General features: G+C 46.5%; 1 protein-coding gene across 1 annotated transcript in view; it reads left to right on the top strand.

The window, feature by feature from the left end:
* Window positions 1-19,743, top strand: part of PEX14 (peroxisomal biogenesis factor 14) — a 148,425-nt gene that overhangs the window by 8,762 nt on the left and 119,920 nt on the right. The window contains exon 2 of the mRNA XM_061600574.1: window positions 6,942-6,989. Within this exon, the coding sequence (XP_061456558.1) occupies window positions 6,942-6,989 (48 nt within the window). The remainder of the gene's footprint in view (window positions 1-6,941; window positions 6,990-19,743) is intronic.

Genomic DNA, 19,743 nt, shown 5'->3' with positions numbered 1-19,743 from the left:
TGCAGATTGCAACCTGAGGGAACATAAGGGAAGGAGGGGCGGTGTGCTTGTGCAGCCGGCCTACCTAGACTGGCAGTTGTGACAGGAGAGGTGTAAAGCCTTTCCTTTACAACCTGTGTGGGGGAACCTTCCCCCCCCCCCCGATATTGACGAACTAGAACTCTCATCAGCCCCAGCCAGCGTGATCAATGGCCAGGAATGATGGGAATTGTTTGTTTGTTTATTTATTTATCCATTCATTCATCCATTCATTCAATTTATATCACACTCTTCCTCCCGGAAGGAGCCCAGGGCAGCAAACAAGCCACAAAACACTACATATCTTAAAAACAAAACGTATTTAAAAACAATTCCTACGCAGATGCAGACTGGGATAAGGTCACTACTTAAAAGGCTTGTTGAAACAGGGTTGTAATTCTGCAGCATCTGGAGAACCAGTGGTTCCCCACACTGGCTTTGCAGGAGGAACAACCTTCTCTTGTGACTAGGCCCAGGCTCTGAAGCAGGGGTGTGGAACTTATGACTTGCCAGATGTTACTGGAGTACAGCTCATATTCCTGACCGTTGGCCATGGTGGCTGGAGCTGATGGGAGCTGGGAGCACAGGAAGTAACCTTATTCTGAGTTGGACCATGGACCCATCTAGTCAGTGGCCACAGATGAATCTAGCTCTACATCAGCCTTTCCCAACCTTTGGGTCCCCAGATGGTGCTGGACTACAACACCCATCATCCCCAGCCAGCATGGCCAATGGTCAGGAATTATGGAAACTGTAGTCATCAGCACCTGGGGACCCTGAGGTTGGGAAAGGATGCCCTACATTAATCTCTAGGGTTTCAGACAAGGAGTCTCTCCCAGCCCCACCTGGTGATGCCTTTCCTTCTGCATGCAAAGCAGGTGCTCTGCCACTGAGCTATGGCCCTTCCCAAAGCTGGGAGTCTAACAGGGCCACAGCTTCCCCATCACTTCTATTAATAACTGAAGACTGGTGTATTCAAGCACGAATGTTTTCTTTCAACCAGTGTACAGGATCTGGGATTTAAAAAACTGAGGGCCAGGAATTTTTAATGGAGCACCCTCTGCCTTCTAGCCCCACAACCAACTCCTCTTGTGGAAAAACCTTTAACTTCAAGAAGTAAGAGGGAAATGGCAAAAAACAAAAACAAAAAACCCCTAATTTGCCAGGGCTGTGAGGGAGATCAGTCAGATCCATGTTTGCTTATTGGCTATCTCTGTACAATTCAGTTCTCCACATCCCACCCGCTGGCCCCCACCAGCCCCCGTGACATTGCTCGGCGTAGAAACTTGAGAAGGATGGGGTGGAGGGGGAAGGGAAGCCAGCTAAAGTCCAAACGATACGATTTTCATTGGGGCAGTTATGCTTCCTGGTAAGAGCATCAGAAGAGCCCTGATGCATTAGACTGATTTAGTCCAGCACCCTGTTCTCACGGTGACCAACCAGATGTCTCTGGGAAGCCTTCAAGCAGGACCTGAGTGCAGGAACAGAAACTCTCCCCACTTTTGATTTCCAGCAACTGGTATTCAGAAACATACTTCCTCCAACAATGGAAGATGTACATAGCCATTGCGGCTGGTAGCCACTGATAGCCTTATCCACCATGAATGTGTCTAGTCCTCTTTTAAAGTCATTCTTGCTCCTTTGAAAGAAGAAATGAAAATATAAACACGATGTTATCTTGTTTTTTTTAACAATTTATTATTTATTTTATTTATTTTATTTAATTTATATACCGCCCTAAGCCCGAAGGCAATAACAATGCCAGTAATAATAATCCAACCCCAAACACTTGCGTCTGCTTTCTGGGCCGTGTTTGGCTTGTGCCTCCATTTTTTTGAAGCCGAGTGGACTGAAATCCTGAGTTCCTTTGGATAAATCTGATAAATAGTGAACTAGGAAGAGCGAATGACACCCCAGCGCTTCTGCCTTTGCAGGCATTTGGGTTGCATCCAACGCAGTCCTACTCAGAATAGAGCCTTTGAAATTAATGGAGTGACGTTAGTTATGTCCATTAGCTTCAGTGGGTCTACTCTAAGTAGGAGTAGCATTGACTACAACCCATAGGCTTTAATAGTGCAAAAATAATAATAGTCAAAAATCGCAGCAGGCCTGTCTCGCCTGTGCTGGATAACCAGTTAGTTTTTGGGTCCAGTTAAGGTGTTGGTTTTGCTTTATACAATCTTGGGACTGAATGAAACACCTTCTCTTGAGGGTGGTGAGGTTCAGCATTTGCTGGGGTCCCAGGGCTGAGAAAGGGCCCAGTGCCCCAATAGTACCACTCTCTTTGCTTCCCAAGGAGCATGTAAGTTTGTCAGAGGCAGCAGTTCGAACACTGTACCTCTTCTGGTTTAAGGGGTTCCCTTGAGCATGCCTTTGCCCAGTGCCCCCCCCCGCAAAAGCTAGGTTGGTTCCTTAGAATGCTTTGTGGCTGTAACACCACTGAGATTAAACAACCATGTTTTAAATTTTCCAAGCCACTTCTTTTGGGACACAAATGATCCCTAATTAGCCGTGTAATTATACACCAGAACTGAAGGTCTTGCCTTCTTTTTTTAAAAAAAAATCAGGGTGTAGCCTGGCTGTGTGAATCGATAGAAAAATACTATAAGACAATGCTTATTAACTTCTCCATGGGTGTTGTCGCTATAAGAAGAAAGCCAAATCTTAGAATTGCTTTTGTTTTTGGAGTTGGAAGGTACCACAGAGGCCATCTAGTCCAGCCCACTGCCGATGCAAGAATCCCTCTGTTGCAGCATCTCCAATGGGTGGCCATCCAACCTCTGCTTAAAAAATCATAATGAAGGAGAATCCAGCACTTTCTAAGGCAGTCTGTTGCATTGTTCAACAACTCATACCGCTGGGAAGTTCTTCCTAACATTTAGTCAAAGTTCTTTTTCTTGTAATTTGAATCCATTGGCTCAAGTCTTGTCCTCTGGAGCAGAGGTGGGAACCTTACCTCTGCCATCCGCCATGGGCCAACTTTGACAGGCCAACCCACCTGTCTGGTCACCTGACATCACAGTGACATTAGGTGACCTGTTCTCCTTTGCCTGTGTGGTTTGAAATCGAACCACGTGGGCAAAGGCACAGGGCTGCCGGCACCAGGAATTACCTGATTATGGAAGAAACTTACCAGTATGTTCCCAGACAGCTGGATGGAGGTGTGTGTGTGTGTGACTTCTTTTCCACAATTCATAGAACCAGGAAAACAGAATAAATCTCTGTCTCTGTCTCTGTCTCTGTCTCTGTCTCTCTCTCTCTCTCTATATATATATATATATACTTGTTCTGAAAATAAATAGAAAGAGTGGGGAAAGCCAGGAAAAATAAGGGGAAAATGAACAGGAAGGAATATAGGAAGTTGCATTTTATTGAGTCAGACCAGTGGTCCAGGATGATGGGAGTGGGAGTCCAGCAACACCCCATCTCTGGACTACAGGATCCTGGGAGCTGGAAGCACCATCCACAAAGGAGGCTCCCTGCCGTCTCTCTGCATGAGTGGCTGCTCTGGCTTTTATTAAGACTGATTTAAACAGGAACCTGTTGCCCTCCAGATGGTGATGGGCTCCTACTCCCATCAGCCGCAGCCAGCACGGCCAATGGTCAGGGATGGTGGCAGGTGTAGTCCAGGAACATCTGTCAGGCCGCTCACTGTCCACCCCTGATGGTACATGCTGCTGACTGAAGAATTTAAGTAAAGAAGTGCATGGTCACACCAGCTTGGTGAGAACAACTGAACCAACACAGGAATGTAGGAAACTGCCTTATACCAGACTATTAGTCCATCTAGCTCAGTATTCTCTACACTGACTGGCAGCAGCTCTCCAAGGTTTCAGACAGGAGTCTTTCCCAGCCTTACCTAGAGATGTCATTGAGGATTGAATCTGGGACATTCTGCATGCAAGGCAAACACTCTACCTAGTACCTAATGCGAGGTAGGACCCTTCAGAGGGACGAGCCCTGGAGGGATGAAAGATTGGCAGCTGCTTTAGGAAGCATCAGAGGCTGCATAAGATGAAGCTGGATATACAGGTTGCCCACCTGTGGTTGAAGCCCATTGCTTAACATTCATCTCTTAGAGATCCTCTGGGTTTCCTGCGTCGAGCGGGCAATTGGAGGAAATAATTGTAGGAATGGGGAACTGTACCTTACTGTGGCCCAATTCCCTTCTGGACCAACTTGCAGTGGCCACATGCCAGTGGTGGGCTGGGCCAGAGGAGGAAGTGGGTGGAGCAATGGATGTGGATTTTAACCTTTGAAAGGTGGGCTAGTTTCTACACACACACGGCCCTCTCTGACCTCCATCCAGACAAGGGAGAGGCGTTAGAGTTCAGAGACACATTTCCAGCCAAGCAAAAACGCTCATGGAGGGTACGGGGGGGGGGCGTGGCCTGGGGAGAGTTCTGAGTGCCAGACAGTGAGGCCTTGAGGGCTGCATTTGGCCCTGGGGCTTGAGGTCCCCACCCTTGAAGTGTAGGCCACCCATGATTCTGTGATTTCATTGGGTTCAGTTATACATCAGCCTTTTGTCGGGTCACAGTCTTGATTGCTCTGTGCTTTGGGGAAGGGCTGTAGAGAGCCACTGCCGGTCAGTGTAGACTGTACTGGGCTAGACAGACCAAGGTCTCTGACTCAGTACAAGGCAGCTTGCTATGTCTTATGGAGAAGAGCCATAGGTCAGTTCAGTCCCAAGTATCTCCTAGGAGGGCTGAAAACCCCAGCAAGCGGCTGCCAGTCAGTGTAGACAATACTGAGCTAGATTATTATTATTACGTTTATATCCCACCTTTCTTTTATCAAGAAACTCAAGGTGGCATACATGTGGTTCCCCGGTGGTCTCCCATCCAGGCACTGACCAGACCCAGACCTGCTTAGCTTCAGCAACACGAAGGCCTCATGTGCCTTCAGACCATAGCCTGGTCCAGTGGTCCAGGTGGACCAATTGTCTCAGTATAAGGCAGCTTCCTTCGTCTTAACTAAGTGGTAGAGCATCTGCCTTGCATGCGGAAGGTCCCAGGTTCAATCCCCAGCATCTCCAGGTAGGGTTGGGAATGTCCTCTGCCAGAAACCCTGGAGAGCTGCTGCTGGTCAGAGTAGACAATACTGAGCTAGATAGACCAGTGGTCTATGACTCTGTATAAGACAGCTTCCTATATGCTTAAGTGTCTTATTAGCTTTGAAGGAAAGCACTTGTGGAACCTGGGCTGTCATTTATTTTTAAGATTCTTACTCCTTCTTCCCAAGTCTGCTTGGCATGCTGTGGCGTTTTTTTGCCCTAATTTAAAACACACACACACACAGAGATTTATAAATCTGCCATTGTTTTATTAGCACAGCCTCTTAGCGTAGGTATAAATTACCCAGGTGTCAAAAAAATCTTTTTACTGGTATTGCTTGTTTTACGAAAATTTACATCAGGGGCGGAACTGGTGGCCATGCAAAGCAACGTCTCAGGGTTGGTTTTGCACGTGGTTCTTTTTGTTTCCTTTCACCCACATTTTTAGGGAGTAGGAGCACTAGAAGCTCATAGGTTTTTTTGCCCAATGTCAAGTAGCAAGCATCTTAAATGTGCCTGCACTGAGGGGCTGTAGCCCAGGCAGAGCTTGGGAAAGTTACTTTTTTTTGAACTACAACTCCCATCAGCCCAATCCAGTGGCCATGCTGGCTGGGGCTGATGGGAGATGTAGTTCAAAAAAAGTAACTTTTCCAAGCTATGCCCAGGGGAACGGCATCTGCCTTGCATGCAGAAGCTTCAGTCTCCGGCATCCCCAGGTAGGACTGGGAAAGACTCCTGTCTGAAACCATGGAGAGCTGCTGCCAGTCATTGTAGAGAATACTTAGCTAGATGGACCAGTAGTATGGCATAAGGTAGTTTCCTACATTCCTCTGTTGGTTCAGTTATTCCGCTAAAACTGGAATTAGCTTGCCTCAAGCCGATGTGACGTGGACTCCATTCTGAAGTTCTCCAGTCAGCAGCATGCTTCATTGGGTGGGCAGTGAGCAGCCCTCCAGATGTTCCTGGACTCCATCTCCCGTCACCCTAAAAATGCTAGCTGGGGCTGATGGGAGTCCATCACCATCTGGAGGGCAACAGGCTCCCATCCCTGCTTTAATCAGCCTTCTCGGTGGTGGCCCCCAAATTATGGAATGATTTTCCTGACGAGGTGCGCCTGGTGCCAACACTGTTGTCTTTTCGGCGCCAGGTCAAGACTTTCCTCTTCTCCCAGGCATTTTAGTATGTGGTTTTAAATTGCTTTTTAAAATGTGGTTTTAAATTTGTATATTTGTTTTTAATGTTTTTAATTGTTGTAAACTGCCCAGAGAGCTTTGGCTATGGGGCAGTATACAAATGCAATAAATAAATAAATAAATAATAAAAGCCAGAGCAGCCACTCATACAGAGACACAGCAGGAAGCCTCCTTTCTGGGTGGTGCTGCCGGCTTCCAGGATCCTGTAGTCTGGGGATGGGGTGTTGCTGGACTCCCATCATCCTGGACCATTGATGATGCTTGCTGGGGCTGCTGGGAGTTGGAGGCCAGCAACATCTGCAGGATCACTGGTTCCCACTGCTGGATTAAACAATGGCCGCCTGCAGATTCCTCACCTTTGGACTGCTTGGTAAATAGTATGCTGCTTTACAAGATTTCATACTGTTGCCCCATCTAGCCCAGTATTGTCTACTCTGACTGGCAACTGCTGTCTGGGGTCTCGGGGGGGGGGGTCTGACCTATCGCCTTTCACCTGATCCTTTTTTTAAACTGGAGATGCCATGGATTGAACCGAGGGCCCTCTACATGCAGAGAAGGTGTTTTCCCAGTGAGTGATGGCCCCGTCTTGTCTCTTTATCCTGCACAGCAGCTAAATGTGCTTAGAGGTGACCATGGGGTGGCACTCTAACCTTGCTGTTTTTCTTTTTTGGCAGACCGGCTCTTCTCCTGGAGCTGAGAATGGAACGTCCCGCGAAGCTATGGTGAGTCTGGCGTTGTGGGGAAAGAGAATCAAAAAGCATAACTTTTCCTTTTGTATAATTTGACTCATCCAGGTGTGGTTTCTTGTTTGTTTGTTTAGTTGTTTGTTTGTTTTTCACAAGATGTTCTCTTACAGAGAGCATCTGTTTGCCCAGTTCTTTCCAGGATCACCTCTTTCATCTTGTAAAAGGACCTAAATATGTGGGACTCTCTGGGTGACCTCTGAACTTTGACTTTGCGCTATACCCCCCCCTTATCTTTTCAGGGGTGAGCTGAGGGTCATCTCTGACCACCCATGAAAGACTAGTCTGCTCTTGATCAGGAGAGTGGCACATTCTTGGGATTGGTGTCTATTAGTAGAGTTTCTCCATGCCTTGATGGAAAGGCTGTTGGTGTGTGAGTGAGTGAGTGAGTGAGTGAGTGAGTGAGTGAGTGAGTGAGTGAGTGAGTGAGTGAGTGAGTGAGTGAGTGAGTGAGAGAGAGAGAGAGAGAGAGAGAGAGAGAGAGAGAGAGAGAGAATAAAGCCAACTTCCTCATCTGGAAACCCTCTGCTAATTTTCACCGTGCGTTTGCCCTCCTCATCAAATGAACTCCAAGGAACTCAAGGTGATGTACATGGTTCTTCCTCCCCTCTCTCCATTTGATCCTCACAACAACCCTATGAGGTAGGCTAGGCTAGGCTGAGAGTCAGTGACTGCCTAAAGATCACCCAGTTAGCATTGTAGCTGAGTGAGGATTTGAACCCTGGTCTCCCAGGTCCTAGTCTGACACCCTGACCACAACACCATGCTGGCTGTCAGGTTGCCCATGTGACAGAATTTTGGGGGAGTTTCTCATGGCTTCCATCAGGTTTTCAAGTGCGAGTTTCCAATCTAAGGGTTGTATCCAACTGAGTTTTACTCAGGGTAGACCCAGTGAAATGAGTGAACCGAAGTTTGTCACGCCCATTAATTTCGATGAGTTGTGTCCTGCTCAGAGTAGATCCATTAAAATTAAATAGACCTAAGTTAGTCAGATTCATTAATTTCAATGGGTCTGTTCAGAGTAGGACTAACAACCCCAGATTTGCTGTATGTTTTGTACCTTTATGCTCTAGGATGCAATCTGTGTGTATTTTCAATTTTTTAAAAAAAATAAAACTGTTTCTTGCTGATGCGAATACCTGTGCTTTTGCACTGGGTTTTTTTTTCTTCCCAAGGAGAATGGCAGCGGCTCACTTTTTGCCCCCCACCCTGTGGGCTGACAGAAATTACCTTCTGTTTAATTAACATCATCTCCCCTGCTCTTTATATACTGCTTCATAATTGCTCAGAGGAAAGAGAAACTCATCGCTGCTATATATCTATATATAGACATAGATATAAAATAAAAATAATTTATTGGGAAAAGGGGGGAAAATGCACAAAGCAAAAAATCAGTGTCCCTGAAATATGTAATGTGATCTGACGATGCACCTCCACACATGGGGGGGGGGGTAAAGCTGAGCATGGGGACTTTCTTGTTCAGCTTCCTTTTTAATTAATTTTTTCGCTTACACTCTCTCTCTCTTAGCCTCTTCTTTTTTGCTTAGGTGTCGTCATCTCTTCCAGCCATGCATCCGTAGAGACCCTTTAGCTAATTGGCCGTTCGCTCCCTAGTTGCGACCTGGCTTGCTGGTCGTTCAGTGTTTAGCGTCGCAGACCCATGGTGCAAACAGTAACGCTTGGGAAATTTAGTTGTTCAGGGTTTTCTGTGTTCCAAGTGCTTCACGCATGCAGGAACCTGGGAAGCCGCCTTAAAATTGAGTCAGACCCTCGGCCCACCTAGCTCAGTATTGTCTGCACTGACTGGCAGCAGCTCTCCAGGGTTTCAGGCAGGAGACATTCCCATCACTACCTGGAGATGTTAAAAACACGCCAGCTTAATTTCCCCCCCCAAAATAAAAGGTTTAAAAATAGTCAAACCTCATCTGAGGTGCCACATTGGGGACCCTAGGGTTTGAGCTGTCCATCCTCCGCTTGAAGACCTCCAGAGAGGGAGAGCGCATTGCTCCTTAGGTAACTGGTTCCATTGTTGAACTGATCTTGCCTCCAAGAAGTTTCTCCTAATGTTCAGGCAAAATCTACCTTCCTGTAACTTGAGCTCCTTAAGTTTGGTCCACGGGGGGGGGGGGGGGGGAATCTTTGCTTCCTTCTGTGTGTCAGCCCTTCAGGAATTTGAAGAATGCTATACTAACTCCTTTTAGTTTTCTTTTCTCCATCCTGAATATATCCAGTTCTTTCAACTTTTCCTTATAGGACTTGTTTTCCACATGTTACCATTTTCGTCCTCTGAACAGTGGTGGGTGGTGCCCATTGGGACTGGTAGGGCGGAAGACAGGGAGGCCAACGGTAGGCAGAGCCAGGTCCACTGATTGGCTGAGCCAGAGCCAATGGCAGGCAGCGCCACCTAATTCTGGTTTCGTCCCCATCTTCCCCCCTGTTGAGGTTTGCAAGTACAACAGTGGGTCTAAGGAGGAGGAAGCTGACCATCAGTGTCTCCTGGATTGGTTGTAAGTAAGAAGGCAGGCAGGTGGTGGGTGCTGAAGGTAGACTGAAGTTGGTGGTATGGTGCCTCATTCACCCTAATGGATCAGCTGTAACTGCTTCTAAACCTGTTCGTTTACACCGCAAGTGGTGGCCACACTTCAAGCCACCTAGAACTGGACGCAGTGCTCCAGGTGAGGCATGAGTGTAGTGCAAATTAAAGTGCAACAGTTTACTTCCTGAATTTTTGTTACTTATTCCACTGACGCGGATAAATCAATGTCTTTCTTTTTGTGATGGAACTTAAGGTGGTATACATGAGGTTCCCACCACCTGCTTAGCTTCAGCAAAATGAGTTGCATCATGTGCCTTCAAGCCTTGCCCGGGGTGGAAAGACCTGAACCTCTCCTGACATGGTTACTGGCAAGATGGATGGGTTCCTAAGAAGTGCCTCTTCTCTTTGTCCCAGTGCTTGTTCCATTGTGAAACTACCTAACACCTTGTTGCACAATTTAACAGGATTATTTGTCAATGGATATTGCAATGGCCACTAGCTTTAGATGTGTGTCATTCTTTTTTTAAAAATAAGTAGAATCAGAGAGGGTAGGTCTATAATATTAAGAAAATAAGAAGAGCCTGGTTGCTGGATCAGGTCAAAGGCCCACCTAGTCTGGCATCCTGTTCTCACAGTGGCCAACCAGATGCCACTTTTTGGGAAGCCCGCAAGCAACCTGAGAGCACCAGTACTCTCCCTTTTGGCAGTTTCCAGCAACTGGTATTTAGAAGCATGCTGCCTCTGACCATGGAGGAAGAGCATGGCCAATATTTGTTAGCTATAACAGCAGAGAAAGGACCCTCTCCCTAGGCAAACTAGTAGGAGCATGTCTTTTGAGGGAGTGAGCTGTGAGCTGTGACTTCCATTGCGGGTCCTTGAAGCCATCAGCTTATCCTTAATCCTCCCCCCTCCTCCAATCTTTTACAAGCATCATCACAATTATCTTTTCTGGTTTCTGGTCAATTACCTTGAGGGCTAGAAACTTTAATCACAACCATTTATTAAACCAGCAAAACAAAATAAAAAACCTCTCCAAACCATGCCCGTAATTCATTGAAACCCACCCAGTCCCCTTGGAGTAACCTCTGCGATCTAAATAGCAATCTTTGCTAACGGAGGGAAGCGCCCGTTGTCCGCAGCGGTGGTGGCAAATGGACTGAGGCGGGAGGACTGAGCTGTAATCTGTGATTATTATTATTATTATTATTTTTAATTTTGGCCTCTCATTTCCCTGCTGTCGGTTTTGGCCCATTAAAATTTTGCCGTGCTGTGCCGCAATGGGAAGTGTAACCTTGTGGTTCGCAGAGCGTCAGCATCTTGCTCCGGTGCTGTTTACAGCCGACGTTTGTCATTTCTTGGCATGGGATCAGCTTCTCCTTGAGTCCAGATGCTCAGTGACACTGCCAGCCATGTCCCCCCCCCCGCCTATGCTTGTGTCTGCCCCCAGTTTTCCCCAACATCCTTCAAGCACTTGTGGAATCTAAACAGCCTCCCTTCTTTCTTTCTCTCTCTCTCTCTCTCTGAGCTGGACATGCCACTCAAAGCAAAGAGAGTAGCTCTGTAAAAAGAAGGGGTGGAAACAGCACCTGATCACTAAAGACAATAGCCCTTTCTCAGAGCGTAAGGCTGTGGAAGCCGTATCTTTTTTGCATCTCCTGTACATTAGAATAAAAACATAAACTTCTGATAAGTTTGTAGGGAAAAAACCACACAATTATTGTTACCATTTACTGGACTGATAAAGTGCAAACCTGCTATCAATCCATAAGCATTAGTAAGGGGTTGTATACATACCATACATTTAAAGCACATTTAATGCACATGGATTTTCCCCTGGGATCCCGGGAACTGTAGTTTGGTATGGGTGCTGGGAACTGTAGCTTTATGAGGGGTAAGCTACAGTTCCCAGAATTCTTTGTTGGGAGTGGGGGGAAGAATGTGCTCTTAAATGTATGGTGATAATTAAGTTCTAAATGTCAATTAGTTGGTCCAATCAAGGCCCATGCATACACTGCCAAACTCTGGTCTGTGCATCAGCCTTCATTGGATACATCTCGTTCTGTTTGCTGAGCAGCAACCCAGTGCAACAGGAAGAAAACATAAACTCAGAACTATAACTGGAACGAATACACTGGTTTATTAAAGGTGTGAAGTTCATAAGAATTAGATGTACAAAGAATTGACCATTTGAGACCTGTATTTTTTTTAATTTAAAGTACTCTAATAAAACTTTAAACAGTCGTAGCTTCCCCCAGAGAATCCTAGGAACTGTCATTGAGAGTTGTTAAGAGACCCTTGTTCCCCTCCCCTGAGCTGCAATTCCCAGTGTCCTCTGGGAAGAGGGACTGATTGCTAAATGACTCTGGGAACTGGAGCTCCAAGAAGGGAATAGGGGTCTCCTCCTAACAGCTCTCAGCACCCCTGAACAAACTACAGCTCCCAGGATTATTTAGGGGGAAGTTGTGACTGTTTAAAATAGTAGAGTGCTTTAAATTTATAGTGCAGATGGGCCCTTGGTTTCCAGACCGACTTGCCGTTCAGGTCCCCTTCCTCTTGACGTATTCCAGTTTGTCAACACCCTCTTTTCCATTTTTTTTAAAATGCCCACCACCAGCCTTTTTTAGACCTGATGGGATTCTCCCCGGCATTCAAAACCCACAGAAATGACTTAAACAGATGTGAACCATTATAACCCCATTAGGGTTACTGCCTGTGCGAGAGGTCATTGAGCTGATAGCATCTCTTTGGCTGACAGTGCAAAATTATCCTGAGTAATGTTTTGCTGGGGGCTCTGGTTTAGTTGTTGACTGACTCCAGCTGTCTGGGAATCTCTACCCCATCCCAACCCAGTAGAAATATACAGAGACTTTTAGAGAATAGCTCGTCCTCTCTTTAAAGAGAACCTGGATAAAAATTTCTACAGCCAGCAAAAAAAGCCTTTTATTGTGGGGGGTTTGTGTCACTTTTGTTATAGATGGGAGATGGGAAGAGGTTCCGCAGAGGATAGATCAGCTGGTGTTTTTTTTAAAATAAATTGAACTATGTCTTTTTCAAAAGGAAGTTGTATACTTCTTGCTCATTTTCTGTTCCACCCCCCTCCCCACCTTCAGCTCACTAAAAATGCAAATTGGAATTTGGCAATTTGAACAACAAAGTCTGAAGCCAAAAAGAATCATTGGATCGTATCCAGTGTTAGTCCTACTCAGAGTAGACCCATTGGGCATGACAACCTAAGGTTCATTAATTTCAGTAGGATTCAGTTGGAGACAACCCTGTGTGCTGGAGGAGATGGATTTTGTTTGGTCTGCATTTTTAAACAAACCAACCTAACTTATTTATTTATTTATTACATTTATACCCCGCCGTTCTTTTCTTGATAGAAACCCAAGGTGGCTTACATATGGATCCCAAGCAGTCTCCGATCCAGGCACTGACCAGACCTGACCCTGCTTAGCTTCAGCAGGGAGCCATTATGTGCCTTCAGACCATAGCCTGGGACCTTCTGGAGTTGTACATGGATTGGATTGTAACTTCCTTTCAGGCTTTGCATTTCTCTGAATTTGCAATGCAGTGAGATTTTGTGATGCACTCAAGAAGTGTACCAAAACCCTGTGGTACAAAATAGTGTTGAAAAGCACTTTGCAGCAGAAAGGTCTTTAACCTGCCTCCTTGAAGGAAAGTAGAAAGTTTTCAAAAACGACTGCTTTAGGTTATCAAGCTATTCAAGATTTTGGGAGGTTGGTTTGTTTAAAAAGCACATGGCTAGCATTAGATATTGTGCTCAAATGAACAAATCTGTAGCTCGTCACTCTGCTGAGCCATTGGAGAAGGGAGCATCTTGCATGTAACAGTGATGGGCTTGTACAAAGTAATTTGTTCTCTTATTTTGGATGGGCTTGTACAAAGTAATTTGTTCTCTTATTTTGGACTGCAGCAGTGCAGAGGTCAGGTTTCAATGGTACCCTGGACAGCTCCATGCAGGACTTGAGCTGGAGACTGTAAGAGCAGAGCTCAGATGTTGCTTCAGCGATAGTCATCCTCAGACCCAAACTTAAATGAGAGTTGTTTCTCTATCCCAGTTGCTAGCTCTGCCTTTGGTGGGAGGGGCCTCTTTATTTTAAGGGACCAGGCCTGCCTTAGCAGTCATTGACTCTGACGGAGTGGGGGAGACTGTAGTTCCATTAGGGCAGTTGTGGGGAGCCTTTGGCCCTCCAGATATATCCCTGCCCATTGACCATGCTTTGTAGAGCTGATGGGAGTTGTAGTTCAGCAACATCTGGAGGGCCAAAGGTTTCACACATCTGCATTTAGGTGTCTGAGCTGGGGTCCACAGAGTTGGAGAAGAGCAATGGGATGTCTTGTGGCTAGGGAGTTACTGCTACAGTGCACTCCTTTTGTGCAAGTGCTTCTAGTTGGTTAAGTTAACGTGCTAAACCGTTGCCTGACCGCGATAATGGACTGGATGGGAGCTAACAGACTGAAGCTCAATCCAGACAAGACTGAGACGCTGTTGGTGAGTGCCTTCTCTGCTCAGATGGTGGATGTTCATCCTGTTCTTGATGGGGTTACACTCCCCTTGAAGGAACAGGTTCGTAGCTTGGGAGTTCTTTTCGATCCTTCCCTGTCTCTTGAGGCCCAGGTGGCCTCGGTGGCATGGAATGCTTTTTACCATCTTCGATTGGTAGCCCAGCTACGTCCCTATCTGGACAGTGACGACCTCGCTTCAGTTGTTCATGCTCTGGTAACTTCTAGATTGGACTACTGCAATGCGCTCTATGTGGGGCTGCCCTTGAAGACTGTTCGGAAACTACAGCTAGTCCAGAATGCAGCGGCCAGATTGTTGATGCGGACCAGAAGGTCCGCTCATATAACACCTGTTCTGGCCCGTCTGCACTGGCTTCCTATTTGTTTCCGGGCTAGATTCAAAGTGCTGGTTTTGACCTATAAAGCCCTACACGGCATGGGACCGCAATACCTGATGGAACGCCTCTCCCAATATGAACCTACCCGTACACTACGCTCAACATCTAAGGCCCTCCTCCGAGTACCATCCCATCGAGAGGCTCGGAGGGTGATGACTAGAACCAGGGCCTTTTCAGTAGTGGCCCCCGAACTGTGGAACAGTCTCCCTGATGAGGTGCGCCTGGCGCCGACGCTACTATCTTTTCGGCGCCAGGTGAAAACCTTTTTATACTCCCAGGCATTTTAAAGTGTATTTTAAACAGCATTTCTGTATTTTGGATGTTGTGTGGTTCGTTATTGTTTGTTTGTTTGTTTTTATTATTTATTGTATTTATTGTATTTATATATTGTGCTTGTTTTTATCTTTTTGTACACCGCCCAGAGAGCCTTCGGGCTTAGGGCGGTATATAAATTAAACTAAATAAATAAACAAATAAAAATAAATAAGTACATCTGAGGCTGCCCCTCTCCCACTCTGAATCTCTGGTCTCATCCCCTGAAGAAGGGGGAGTCTGACAACAGGGTCATGACAGCATCTGGTTGTCCATTATGAGAAGAAGATATTAGACTAACTGGGTCTGATCCAGCAAGGCTCCTCTTAGGGGTTCTCAAGGCTGGTCTCTGGAGTTTAGAGCTCTGCCAAGTATACACATACATCTCTGCAACTGTGTGGACTAGAAACTTATGGGGTGTGGGAGGGGCAGGATCGGGTTTATAGAACACCCCTTACAGGGCATACTAAAGTCTCTTGGCTCTCTGTGTTGACCACCTACCATCCAAACAATGGAATATGGTTTCTCTATCTTGCGCCAACCTCTTTTCAGCACCTGTCGGGAGAATGCATTAATTTGTCAAACCATTTTCTATTATGCTTGACCTCTTGGTGAGTTCCGGGTCGAATCACTTTTTCTTTTTCTTTTTGCTTGGTTTTTGTCTATTTACTGCTGACTCTGTTCATTGAGTGGCTTTTTCTTTTCTTTTTCCCCCTCTCCCGCCCCCTTTGTGGTTTGTGCAAAATGCACTCTTTTAATCTGTCGATTCCTTTTAATGTGTTGATCTGGACAAATTCATACGTGCGCACTGTCCGCAGATGCAAATGTACTTACCAAGAGAGCATGTTTAAAGGGGAACTGTCAGCTCTGTTCAAGTCTCCCTGCTTCAGATCAATAGCAGCGTTTCCTTGAAATTCTCTGTATCTAACAACACACTTCAATGGAATGTAATCGGTTCCTGCCTCCTACCTGTGTTATGGCCAGCATTGGAAGGTGGTATGGTATCTTGGCTGTGACTGGTAGGAGTTGCTGCTGCTGCTGCTGCTATTAATTGCATTTATATCCGACCTTTCCTCTAAGGAGCTCAAGGTGATGTCCCACCTCACTTAATCCCCACCACAACTCTATGAGGTAGATTAGTCTGAGAGCCAGTGACTGGCCCAAGATCACCCAGTAAGCTTCATGGCTGAGTGGGGATTTGAACCTTTGTCTTCCAGGTCCTAGTCCAACACTCTAACCACTACACCACACTGGCTTTCAATGGTCTGCCCCATCAGGTTCCTGTGTCTTGGTATGCCATATGTGGATAGCTCCTAGGAGCTATATGAGGCCCCTGGAGGCCTTCAGTACAGCCTGCACAGCTTGGTACCTGAGGCACTGTCCAAACCACTGCATTTGGAAGCCCTTGCACCATCCTCCCTACGTAAATTGCGTTCCTCTCCAGCTCACCAAACAAGGTGTACGACAGGTTGGGAGGGAGAGTGCAAAATAACCTGGCTCCTTTGCACTGTACATTTAAAGCAGTGTCATACCATTTTAAATAGTCATTATTTATTTATTTATTATTGCATTTATATCCCACTTTTCCTCCAAGGAGCTCAAAGTGGCATACATGGTTCTCCCCCTCCTAATTTAATCCCCACAACAACCCTGTGAGGTAGGTTGGGCTGAGACACAGCGACTGGCCCAAGGTCACCCAGTGTGCTTCATGGCTGAATGGGGATTTGGTCTCCCAAGTCCTAGTCCAACCACTACACCACAATGTAGTTTGTGCTGAGAGTTGTTAGGAGACCTTTATTCCCCTCAGAGCTACAATTCCCAGAGTGGTGTAACACTCGGTCAGTTCCTCTTCCCAGGAAACTCTGGGAATTGTAGCTTGGGGAGTAGGGGGTCTCCTCCTAACAACTCCCAGCACCCTTAACAAGCTACAGTTCCCAAGATGTTTTGGAAGAAGCCGTGACTGTTTAAAATGGCATGAAACTGCTTTAAATGTATAGTATGAATGTGGCCAGGTTTTTGACACTTTAATAGTGCATTTGTGGTGGATTTCTGTGATGCTTCCCCCAATGCTACCATGTTATTGCTCTCCGGAGGGACAAAAAACCAACTCCAGTTGGTGGCCCCAGTGATTCCAGCCCTCGGGAATCAACTCTACCCCCAACGGAATAGCCTCTTTATGGGTTCTGGGTTTTGGCTGTGCTACAGTCTCCCACCTGTTGCTCTCCAGATGTTTTGGAGTAAAACTCCCGTCAGCTGTGATGGGAGTTGCCCACCAGGCAGGGGAAGGCTGCTGTTGTACAGCAGAAAATCAGGCTTCTGGTCCCGTTTTAACCGCCCGCTGGTGAATCTCCAATGAAGATGAATGTTGAAAGATTCAGGACAGGCAAAAGGAAAGACTTCTTCACACAGCACATAGTTAAAACTATGGACTTTGCTCCCACAAGAGGCAGTGATGGCTGCCAACATGGATGGCAACCAAAATCATCACGGGGATAGAGCAACTCCCCAATGAGGAAAGTTTACAGCATTTGGGGCTTTTTAGTTTAGAGAAGAGGTGAGTAAGAAGGGACATGGTAGAGGTGTATAAAACTACGCATGGTGTGGAAGGTGGATAGAGAAAACCTTTTCTCCCTTTCTCATAACACTAGAACTTGTGAACATACTATGAATGCTGGAAGATTTGGGGCAGACAAAAGAAAAGATTTCTTCATGCAGCGCATAGTTAAATGGTGGAATTTGCTCCCACAGGAGGCAGTGTTGGCCGCCAGCGTGGATGACTTTACAAGAGGATTAGACAAACTCATGGAGGGTAAGGCTATAAATGGCTACTAGCCATGATGGCTACGTTCTGCCTCCACTCTCACAGGCATTAAATGCTTCTGAATACCAGTTGCTGGAAAGCACAGGAGGAAAGAGGGCTGTCACACTCAGGTCCTGCTTGCGGGCTTCCCATTGGGGCATCTGGTTGGCCACTGTGAGGACAGGATGCTGAACCACATGGGCCACTGGCCTAATCCAGCAGGCTCTTCTTAGGTTCCTAATGTCTGCCCCCACGTCACCCTGTCCTTTTGTTTAGAATCCTTTGGCTCTGTGCACATGCCCCACTGGATAATCGGCCATTCATTGCACATGCAACACTCCACAAGCCCCCCCCCCCCGTGGGGAATTTGCATCATCATCTGAGAGCTCTCTGTTTGTTGCTGCTTGTGAGGGATCCAGGGATCCCATGTTAAGCACGGCATGCCCTATAGAGGGCAGCAGCTGCCCACAGTTCCGAGGAAAACAGGCCTTTGGAACTTATCCAGGCACATCCTAAAAGGGCTCTCTGCTTTTTTGTCGGGCTGCCTTGGAACTTGTGCGTTGGAACGGTTCCATTTTTGCCTTTGTCCTCACCTTTGTGCTCTTTGACAGCTGGACACTACAGCCCTCGCTTGAGATGACTGATGTTATTAGGTGCAGTGCAGATGTTACGTTTGTGTGGTCCTTTGCTTTTGTTTATATTATTTCTCTGCAGAGCCTGGTGATTTTAGGCACTTCATAAATAACAGTCCTACTAGGTTGTATCCTGCGCTAGTTCTACTCAGAGTAGGTTACATAAGAATATAAGAAGAGCCTGGCTGTGGATGAGGCCAAATGGCCCATCTAGTCCAGCCTCCTGTTGTCACAGCGGCCAACCAGATGCCCCAATGGGAAGTCCCCATAAGCAGAATCTGAGCGCAACAGCAGTCGCTCCCCACTTGCGATTCCCTGCCATTGGTAATCAGAAACATATTGCCTGCAATAGCGGAGGGAGAACATTGCCATCACGGCTAGTAGCCACCTGATAGCCTTACCTTCCATTTCTCTTTTAAAGGTGTTTCCCTGGGGAGTCACCCCTGGCTCCTTTTTATTCACTCAGGCCTTTGGTAACTAGGCTGGCCTTGCTGGTAATGCGCACCTTTCAGTGGGGTGGGCAGGACTTGTAATTATTATGTTGTCAGATGAGCATTTTAGGTAGTTTGTATTATACATGGTTTTGAATTTTCTGGCTTTAGTTGTTTTCATCTGCTGTATTTTATGTTGTTAAGTAACTTTGAGACCTTTTTTCCTCTTGGTAAAAAAGTACTAAGGAATGTAGTGATGATTAGGAAGCAGCAGCAGCAGCAGTCCAAGTTGCTGGCTGTCACTACGACTTGTTGGGAGCATTTAACCATGGTGAACCCTGGTAAGGAGCGAACGATGGACCACCATGTATCCAAGGAGAGCATCAAACCAGGTCCTGTTCCTAACCTCTTAACCAAAGCTTAGGAGCTGGGAGCGTTACATCTGCATCTGGATTTACTAATAACTGTGCTTCATACTCGATGCACGTGACACTTAAGCAGGAAAGCAAATGAACTAAGTAGCTTACAAATCTAAATTTTGCTTTGCGGGGGAAGACAATAGAGGGAAGGGAGGGATGGGTGAGGTAAAGGGGAATAACTTAAGCATAGAGAAACCGTGTGTGAGTGTGGGGGTATAGCAAAAGGGTAAATGCTAGCAAATGCTGTTTTGTCGTACGGAGCTTTATTTCACTTGGAGCTGCAATTTTTGATGCAGCCATGCTTGCGTCCTTAACAAGTATCTAAAAGGAAAATGTCATTTCCCCTACGGAAAAGGATCATTGCTCAGTGGCATGCAGAAGGTCCCAGGTTCAATCTCCACCGTCTCCAGGTAGGGTTGGGAATGTCCCCTGCCTGAAGCCCTGTAGAGCTGCTGCTGGTCAGAGTAGACAATACTGAGCTAGATGGGCCAAGGGTGTGACACAGTAAAAGGCAGCCTCTTGCATTTCTCTGTCTTAAGGGAAGAGCTACAGCTCAGTGGGTAGAGCATCTGCTTTGAATGAAGAAGATCCCGGGTACAATCCCTCCTATCTCCAGGTAGGGCCAGAATGTAGGCCATTTCTGGAGAATCGCTGCCGGACAGCATAGACCAGGGCCAGGGG

The sequence above is a fragment of the Rhineura floridana genome, chromosome 18 (assembly GCF_030035675.1).
Source record: "Rhineura floridana isolate rRhiFlo1 chromosome 18, rRhiFlo1.hap2, whole genome shotgun sequence".
NCBI classification, from domain to species: domain Eukaryota; kingdom Metazoa; phylum Chordata; class Lepidosauria; order Squamata; family Rhineuridae; genus Rhineura; species Rhineura floridana.
This window is presented reverse-complemented; position numbering and strand designations above follow the sequence as displayed.